The 9,931-nt window shown below is 47.9% G+C and overlaps 1 protein-coding gene across 1 annotated transcript; it reads right to left on the bottom strand.

Annotated features, from left to right (window-relative positions):
• Window positions 1-213: 213 nt before the first annotated feature.
• Window positions 214-9,931, bottom strand: LOC135805664 (cysteine protease ATG4C-like). Its single transcript, XM_065319739.1, has 10 exons — window positions 9,405-9,931; window positions 7,088-7,183; window positions 6,105-6,338; window positions 5,517-5,691; window positions 5,103-5,179; window positions 4,164-4,363; window positions 3,884-3,962; window positions 3,057-3,133; window positions 2,573-2,692; window positions 214-1,054 (listed from the first exon to the last, which is right to left on the bottom strand). The coding sequence occupies exons 1-10, from the start codon at window positions 9,664-9,666 to the stop codon at window positions 791-793; spliced, it is 1,584 nt and encodes a 527-aa protein (XP_065175811.1). The 5' UTR covers window positions 9,667-9,931; the 3' UTR covers window positions 214-790.

Consider the following 9,931-nt stretch of genomic DNA (forward strand, 5'->3'; position numbering starts at 1 on the left):
TGGTGAGGAAATACTGCTGCCGTTGCACACTGAGCACTCTATGAGCAGCAGCAGCAGGGGTTCCTATATCGTGTAAAAGACCCTGTATACGATGCTTTCTAACTCTACTAGTGTCAAGTGCACATCACATGCACCAGGCCTTCAGGGCAGACTTGGGTGTGTTACCATCACTGCCGCTGCCACCATCACAACCACCACCAACAACAACAACACTTCTCAATCGCACCAATGATACAGGAAGAGGAACCAAAACGCAATATTGTACGAGAGAACACCAGTTTAGGATAGCTTGTCATGTAAAGAAGCAATTTCTTTGAAAATTAAAACTCTTTTTAGGTAAATTTTTATTGTAGTTCTCAATAAAACTGTCCATAACGGATACCCTTGATTTGGTAATTGATGATAATTTTGAAATCTTTACCAAGCACATAAAGACATGCTGATTGCGTAACAGAATTAAATTTTATTCATATATTCAACAAAAATTAAAAAAAGAAACAATTGTTTATTGAGTACACCTGATGAAATGGCAGTCCCGCTGCTTTTGGACAGTAGTACGTAGTTAAAAAAAAAATTAACATCAGTATGATTGTTATGCTGATGGTGAAGAACTTTTAAAATAGCACTCATGCCGGCGGTGGAGTGTGTGTTCTATCTCTGGCATGGCGAGACATCTAGTAGATGTGAGCACAGAGGACTGGCCACCCAGCCGTACGGGACAGTCAACCACTCCACTACACAGTGGATGAGAGGAGAAAAGACATTGGCTTGTGTGAATGTCTGGCTGGTATCAGCTCTCCATTAGCACAAAGTCATCGAGATCTCCGTCTGACCAACGCTGCTGCGCCGCATCTCCTGCCGCCGGTAACGACGTGCTAGCCAGTGCAGGTGCTGGCAAGCTTGCAGTCTCGGCTCGCGCATCCTCTCCGAGCTGCGGTCGCCTAATGGACGGCACGTTGCGACATCGCGGCTCAACACTGGAAATGTCGGCAAGGCGCTGCTCGCTGAATGTGAAGATGGGGTAGCGTGTCTTCATCATGGGTGGTGTGGCGCACTACATACAGTCAGTGGAAAAGAGAAATACCCGACGATCACAGGCAACACAGTCATAACAGCTGAGTACAGCATGAGAACAGATCAGATTGGTCGACAGCGCACTCATACATGTACATGTAGACTTTTACTTTGAAGTAACTTATTTAAAAAAAATTAGTGTGTTGTGGACCAATCTGATCTCTTCATCTAAAAGCAGCAGGCACTGTAGAGATCACTGCAGTGAGTGCGTTCGATTATGACCGCGAATCACATCACCAGATGTGAATAGGGTGAATGGATTACGAACCGATTCCAGGGCTCATGACATGAAAATCGAACGACTTGAATTCATGCCCCGCAATAAACTAGAATGTGTTTCAATGCTGAAGACCCTAGGCCCGCTTAGATGAGAAAAATAAGCCTAGGTTTATAAGCCTTGTGCACGTTGTACAAATGTACAAATTTCCGTTGGTGTGTAAATGCCCGGTTGGGTGTTAATTGTGTGCTATACATGCGCATTTATACCAGTTTAGCCCAATACGCAATGGCAAACAGTCGCTTTTTCACCTTCATCACTTTGGATAGAGCTAATGACTAGCTAGACCTTCGTCCGAAAAAAGGCTGTTGCTTGAAATGGCTGCAGGGCACGTGTCGTAGTGGAAAACACAGATAACACGATAGGGTCTTGTACTCGTCCATTCAACACACAGCTCGGTCTACTGGGTTCTACGAGATTTCGTACATGATGTCAATGTGCATAAGGCGTATTAGTCCCTGGCTCATGATGAGCCGTGCTACGACTTAGATCTGTCATCCGGTCATTGCAGTGGGCGAGTTAAAATGATGAGACGGGTTGTGAAACTCGCACGGGCTAAACTTAATAAGCCCTGCCATAGATGTCTAAGGGCATGTTCGATTGGTTGGATCTGGATCCAGATCAATTGGATCCACGCAATATGTGCACGCTCGTTTCAACAAATCCGGATCCAGATCCAACGGATTCCGATCCGATCAACCCTACTCCTGGAGCAGGGTTGACCGAATCCATCGGATTCCTTTTTTTGTTTTGTTTCGTTTTTGTTTTTTTTGCGAAAAACGTACTCTGTACGTGATGTGTGTACAAATGGCAGGAATAAAAGCGATGATGCGAAATCGTTGCTTTCTCTCACGGAAACCCTCAAAATCACTAAAATTCCAGATTCGATCAAGGGCAGCGTTTGATTGGACCTTGCTGGATCCAAAGGATCCACTCAATCTATCTGGATCTGAATCCAACCAATCGAACATGCCCTAAGCTTATGAAACGCCCATGGCGTATTTTCTCATGTAAGCAAGCAAGAAAATCAGCCCTGGCTTGCAAGTGAGTTTTCGATTTTGCCTCTTGAAACCTGTGATAACGTCTCCACAGACCTTGCAGTGCACCTCTTCAGCCTTTCTGCTCTTCTGAACTAAAAAAATGTAAATTGAAAAACTGTAATAAATACACTAGAAGCCCTTGTCCTGTTCTGGGCGGATAATGACTAAGTGAGGCACTCACCTCCGTGATCTTAGGACATGAACGCTCCATATGCTCTCGGCTGTCAAAGAGGAAACCGAGTGCACAGGATGGGTCTATGGCCTTGCTGGACATCTTGCGTGGACTCTGGCAATGATAACTCTACCAGGACAGTACATTCACACACCCAGTTACGCACAGTGAGGACAGGGGCAATTACATCATCACCACCAACACTGCCACCAGCAACAGTAGCAGCAACAACAACAACAACAGCAGCAGTAGCAGCAGCAGCAACTCGTATTGGTCATGAGCCATGAAGATAAAGATAAAGCAAGTTGAAATTGACTCTGCCAATGCTAATGCCACACAGTAACACCACTCCTAGTTCCCAATACTATGCAAAAGACTCTACGTAGTAGCGTCTGGTGCTAGCCAGGGTCCTCCGTGTTTTTGTTTCGTATCTATGTGCGTGTATGAGCGTGTGTGTGTGTGCGTGAGTGTAAAATACTCGTGAAGAACTTACTGCAGTTGGAAAGCCTGGACGTGAGCTGTCGACAAAGTCTTGACAGAAGTGTGGATCCAGATAGATCAGCTCTGACCCTATGCAGGCACAACACAGCAGTGGAAAATGCAGCTGCTGCTGTAACCAGCACTCAATAGTGTGCCAAGGGGGCAGATCCCATAGGTTGGGAGGTGCACACTCTTGGGTGTTATGCACTCTTGCTGTTGCTGATCACACAGCCATATCGTACCGGAAAGAAGGTAGCCTTCGACATACTTCTCGAAGTATAAAAATTACACAATTTTCACGGTCTGCATCAGACCCAGTCAGACTGAGTTTTCCGTATTGGGTAAGAATGCTACTACATGTACCTGCGAGGATCAAGGCGCGGAATCCACCTCTAAAGCGGCAGGAGGTCAGTGGATCAGACCCACCACAAAATACTAGTACATGTAGTTGAGAATACTAAATTAACCAAAGACCGAAAGTAACACAGCAAGTAAAGAATGCAGACACTCAGTCACTGCTTGCTGTTGCTGTGATAGTAGTCATTTTACTTGCAAGTACATTTGTTTATAATAGTGTGTGTGTGTGTGTGTGTGTGTGTGTGTGTGTGTGTGTGTGCGTGAGAGAGAGAGAGAGAGAGAGAGAGAGAGAGAGAGAGAGAGAGAGAGAGAGAGAGAGAGAGAGAGAGAGAGAGAGAGCGCTACAACCATAGAAATGGGGGGGGGGGGGCAAACCTGAAGAGCCAGTAACTTAGTACAGATGTATTGCGGCCTGGGCTAATCTAAGGCACCACTACATACTGCACCAACAGTATGATGATCACTAGCACAGTTACCACCTACCTTGACAGCCAATAAAGTAGAGTGAGTGTTTGGGACGACCACCAATGACACCCACACAGCAATCCAGAGCGAGTAAAGTCTGAACGACAACAACGACAAGACGAAGACAGCGGCGACATAGAAAACGGAACTTCACTCTTTTAAAAGCATGCTTGCCATTAACAAATACCACACAGAATCACATACTGCTATTCGCCGTATTTTCATCGCCTCCTCTCAGCCATAGTATGTACGCTGTGCGCTGTACGGGTACATGTTGTGGAAGAAGAACAGGACTAACCTGCAGGCATGGTGCGTATATCGGGTTGAGACGGCTTCTGCCCAGGCGTACCGGTACCAGAACTAGAACGGAGTTCTCAGCACTAGCCTGCCCCTCACCGACATCCGCATCAACAACACCACTACTCCGCCTACTGCCGCCGCTGCTCAGCAGGCTTCTGTTTGCTCCTATCATCAGGTCATGGACATCTCCTTTGTATACTGTACAGTTAGCAAGGACACAACAGCCATACAAGACCGGCAGATTGTAAGTAGGGAGGTTCGCGTACGTGGGTGATACACGTAAAGTGGATGAAGGGCATCCACGTTACAATGTTGTGTTTAGTCACATGGAACAAACAAAAGCATGAAGCGAAAGGCCCAAACCTGGTCAAAGACGAAGCTATCCGGGCCTAAGAAGCTCATCGAATATTTTGATTTCGTGCTTCGGAAACTTCTTCAGCTGAGCACCCTCACAGCTCGCAAAATGCGCTCCATTCTGATTTTCACCCACGTTCTGGCGGAACGTGGGTGAGCCTCCATACACGGTATGTCGTGAGTCAGAAAACATCTGTAAGTGGGTCACTGAGTATCACGTGGTACACACACGTAAAGTACCCACGGATTACGTGGGACTAAACCTCCCTAGTGATTGCCCAGCGCATGATGCTTTTGACTCAGACCGTAGCATGCACTGAGACCGTAGCATGCCGCATGATCAGTGACTCACTTAATCTGTAGCAAGAAATAAAAGGTTATTTTCTGCTTCTTGCCTAACTACAGTACATGTACAGCATGCATGGAAAGCTTTTTACTTAAAACGGAATTCAAATCTAAGAAATTTATGGATATCCCGCAACTGCATTAAAGAAGAAAAAGGGTTGTCAACTGACAACCGCTCTATTCAGTCGCTATTCACTCTGCGCTGAAATTCAAATCCTAACGAATATACAGTGCTTGCCTGTGGAATCTTGAGCCACGTAAATCCTGAAGTTTTGCAGAGGTGGACACTGATGGTACGCTTCATCCACCGCTTTCCTGAACCCATGCAGGAGAGGAGACACAGAAAAGCAGCATGTCAGTGTACTGAGCACATCAATCTTGTTGTTATTCTGCGGCACGTTTGTGCGCGTCATTTGCCTGTCAGTCACGTAGTATGCACTCTTTCTGTAACTGATCTACATGAGCCACGGGTGGTTTCGAAAACCTTTGAGCCTTCAGTGCAAGAAATACTTCTGGCCAATTTATTTTCCCCATGGCAACATACTACCCTTCAACCGAGCACATGGTAAATATCGTATACTGCCCAAGGAGTCCAGTACAGCCAATTTGTCCGCCTTGTAGGCTTTCTGATTATCGGCCATTATGGTCATACCGTAAGAGATGTGACACCTCGGCCGGCCCCAGCCACTGACCAGGTCGCTGGTGACCCAGACTGAGGAGCTTGTGAATGGACAGCGGACAGTCGTCTGCCATCCGATCGTTGAACAAGCTCACTAGCTGGTGCTCCACTCCGTCAGCCTTTTTGCTCTTCTCACCTATCCGCCAATCTAAGGACAGGCAAAGAAGAGTTTCCTTCAGCTTAGAGTGAAAACGAATTCACACGCGACGATGGTGAGTCTAGTATAGCTAGATATGTACAATGGTTGACCCTGTGTGCGTGTGATACGATCAGGACATGCAAGAGTTGAGAATCCTATCTCTTAGAGAACACAGAGAGTCTGATTTACATCATACAAACAGCACGTCCAACATTCCCTGCCCCTGCTCGGTTTTCTGCATTCCCTATAGCATTTTTCATGTAGCAAACCAGGTGAGAAGCAACATGCATATCACGTGTATCAAGGTTTGATGATTCCATGGTTGTGCATGAAACTCTGAGTTACAACCTTAAAATAGCCTTTTTGTCCACTGTTTGACTGTATCAGGCATATCATGCATCGCTACTCCTGTAGTCATGTACCTCTGCCCAGCATCAGCTCGCACAGTGCCTGTGCAACAAGCATCTGTCCAGTACGTATCATGCAGCCCCAGCCAGTGTCACAGCTGTAGGACGAATCGCCAATGATGGCAAACTTCCGCCGGTACGTGATCCAGAAGCGAGAGTGAAAGTCGGACAGGAAGGCTGCAAGATGGCCCGGACAGTCTGCTGCCTTCTTGCTGGACTTTTGGTCGAGGCTGAAAGAGCGTGACTTTCCTGTATCAAATAACAAGAATGCAGTGAAGGTTGCCAGTTCATCATGAGTGCTCGATAATGCAACTATGATCCCTGTTGCTGTCACAGAACTGCGGAGTTGAACATGTTCCAACCAAGAGTGTATAACGCCAAGAGTATGCAACCCTGCATAGCGGTGGCGCGCCTGCACTACGTAGCCACAAACTGTGGGCCATCGTGTCATTATTGATCTGCTATAGTTTCCTGCTTCCCAGTACGCTTTTCTCAGAGACTTTGAATGGTTTCGTACATGATGCATCCAGCACAGGCATTGCCTTGAGCTTACCGCATTGTGCGTGAAATCGTTGCGGCTCAAATCCAGCTTGATCATCACTTTCACTATGATAGTAGTGAAGGCAATGCACCGTGCAGGGCACCCATAACTCAGAGATCAGAGTTGCACACTCTTCAGGTTATGTACCCTTGATCTCACCTTGCTGGCCATCATCACGATATAACTACCGGCAAAACTAACTTACTTCAGTAAGTGACGCAGAAATGAAGACGGTATATGTACGGTGAGGCCGCTCAGATCAATCGTTTCTGATCCCTTTCTAATCTCGACTTGGCGAAGCACTTTACTTTAGATGCTGCAGCCGCTATCTCACAGCAGAATCTGCACTACATGTAGCCTTAAGGTCTACCCACCACTGCATGATCTATGGTGTCCTGGCACTTGATGATGCATCAGTACAATGTACATGTACATGTATGTGTATGTGTGTACTCACGGGATGTTGCTGTGCCATGATAATGCTGGCCCAAAAACCAGATTGGTTCGCCAGACCGAAAAGCTCCGCCAATGGTAGGTACTGGAATGACCCATCCTATTGGTTTAGACAACAAAGACAGAGGAGTTCGTGAGAGGCCACTGCTTGCTGAGAGGTGTGTGCTACCACCCTCTTGCACCAACGGGACATGAAACCCAGAGTGTGCAGCTCTGATGGGTTGGCGGCACTTCCGGGATTGCATCATTTTAGTGATGCAGTGCGTACAAGGAGGATTCAAGCAGGTCTCTTTCTGCACAACTGCAGCTCAGTTATACGCACTACGCCACTTCCCGCCACAGATCTGCACCAAATATGATGTAAACCCGGAATCTCGCTGCGACAGGCCCCCATGCCGAAAAGTCAGAAGCTGCACACTCTGGGTTTTGTGTACTCTCCCTTGCACCTAACAGCATGATATGGAGGGGGGGGGGGGGGTCTGTGAGCGAGGAAGCTTGCAGGCGCAGTATCAGCAAGAGTACCTAACCCCAGGAGTGCGCAACTCGAATCTACATGGTCTTAGGGATCCGCGACGGCAGAACTTCACATCACGTGACATGGTTCAATAGGTTACACCGGCAAACAGTGGAAAAGGACGAGCATAGCACAGAATTGAACACGAAGCAGGGTTGCATACAACCCTGTATCTATCAGGCACCGGGGGGGGGGGGGGGGGGGGGGGGGGTGCCACGTGATGTGAAGCTCTGCCACCGCAGACCCCATAGGCCATGTACAGCGCTGCTCAATGCAATCCAGTCGCGTCACTCAAGTTGGCGCCTTGCACCACTTCGCAGCCCAGTCACAGTGTTCGCAGGTCTAGAGCTGCGCGACGCCCAACGCGTACTTGTGTGACACAACTGGATTTCATTGAGCAGCACTGTCGATTGGAGTTTGCACACATACAGTGTATGTATTCTTGGTACCAGTCTGCTCGGTGCCAGTGGAGTACACAAAGTCAGCGACTGCATCCATACACGGCATACGGTAAAAAGATATTTGCTACTTTATACTAAACGTGTATTCTGCGTACTTGTCTGCTTAGTTATGTACTCATATCCGGACAGCTAGTGGTTTCGACCTTGTTAGGTCTCGTCAAGAGTACATAACCCCCCAGAGTGTGCAACGCCTGATCCAGATCTGCATAGGGTCTTGGTCGAGCGGAATCGGATCTTTGCGTCATAATACCGTACACATCTGAGGGGAACCCGGGGAGTCGCGGGTGCTCTTGGATCAAAAACAATGGTACCCTGCCTCGAGACCGGCCTTGCGCTGGTATGAAGTGTACGCATGACATCAGAAGATCCGATTCCGCTCGACCAAGACCCTATGCAGAGCTGGATCGGCGTTGCACACTCTGGGGGGTTATGTACTCTTGGTCTCGTCCATTATACTTGTATACATGTCCGGGAATGTTGGCCGTGAGCATAGGGCGCGCTAGAGCATCGATGCATCATACGTCTGGTGGCATCATCTAAACATCATTATATTATTACTTGAAGTATAATTATCACAGTAGTGCATCGAGTGCTTTCTGTGTGTGTTACCCTACAAGAGGCTTTGGTGACAAGGCACGCCGTTATTACTACTGTAGATGTGAATGGAACCCAAATTGTCAACTACACAGTACAACACTACACAGTACAACACTACACAGTACAACACTACACAGTACAACACTACACAGTACAACACTACACAGTACAACACTACACAGTACAACACTACACAGTACAACACTACACAGTACAACACTACACAGTACAACGCTGTCCACAGCATCGACTAGAGATGTCGTTTTCCTCGACTATGCCTTCCGTGGCTGGATGTATTTATCCTATAGCTGAGACTTTCAAGGATCAGGGGTCTAGCGGCTAAGCCCTTCACACCACCCCGACGACTGTGCCCGGACCTTGACTTCATTCTGGACCCACCACTGAGCTCAGGAGTCAGGGCTCCGAGTGTCCATACCATTATCATGTTGCATCTGGTTGCAGAGACAAAACCAGGCATAGCAAGTCATCGGCCAGATTTGCTCGCACACACTCACATGTGTGAGTGTACGTGTGTGTGTGTGTGTATGTGTGTGTGTGTGTGTGTGTGTGTGTGTGGTGTGTGTGTGTGTGTGTGCGTGCTCGTACGCACGCACGCGTGCGTGTGCGCCTGTGATTGCTTGTGTTATAAATGCCCTGTGCATTACAGGGCAATCAGTACTAATACTATTATCCCTACACTAGGCTACAGTGTACAGTGCACGGTGTACTACATATCAGGTCAACCCTACCATTGGCTAAGTTATTGAAAGCAGCGCGCGCCTTGCTCCGAAATTTGCCGCCAGCGCTAGATACTCGGGCTGGCGATGACGCTGAACGAGGCCTGTCCACGTCACCAGTTCTGGGCACCCAACGTTGGTCTGCAGCAGCGGCAACAGCTGCTGCAGATCCCCTCCCTGTTGTTGTTGAGCCAGCAATATCTTGGTCGACAGGCTCCGGCAGTTCGTCAACTTGATCTTCAGCTTCTCCGGTTTCGCCGGTATCACTGTCCATGATCTCACACGACAGCTCCTACAGCCTAGGCCCAACAGCCGGAATCCCCCACTGCCCTGGAGTCTGCCGCTGTGAAGCTGAACTAACTATTACTTACTTTCTTTCTGGCACAGTGGAAGTCAGCTGCACCCATCTCCCCGGATACATGTAATGCTATCGTACCCTAGCCAGCCCTACGTACTTATGATTGTAACTGTTCTCTACCATCACTGACACAGCTAGCTACACTCATTATGAATTTATGTGCATTCTCATGACTGTGGCA

Source organism: Sycon ciliatum, chromosome 1, assembly GCF_964019385.1.
Source record: "Sycon ciliatum chromosome 1, ocSycCili1.1, whole genome shotgun sequence".
NCBI lineage: Eukaryota > Metazoa > Porifera > Calcarea > Leucosolenida > Sycettidae > Sycon > Sycon ciliatum.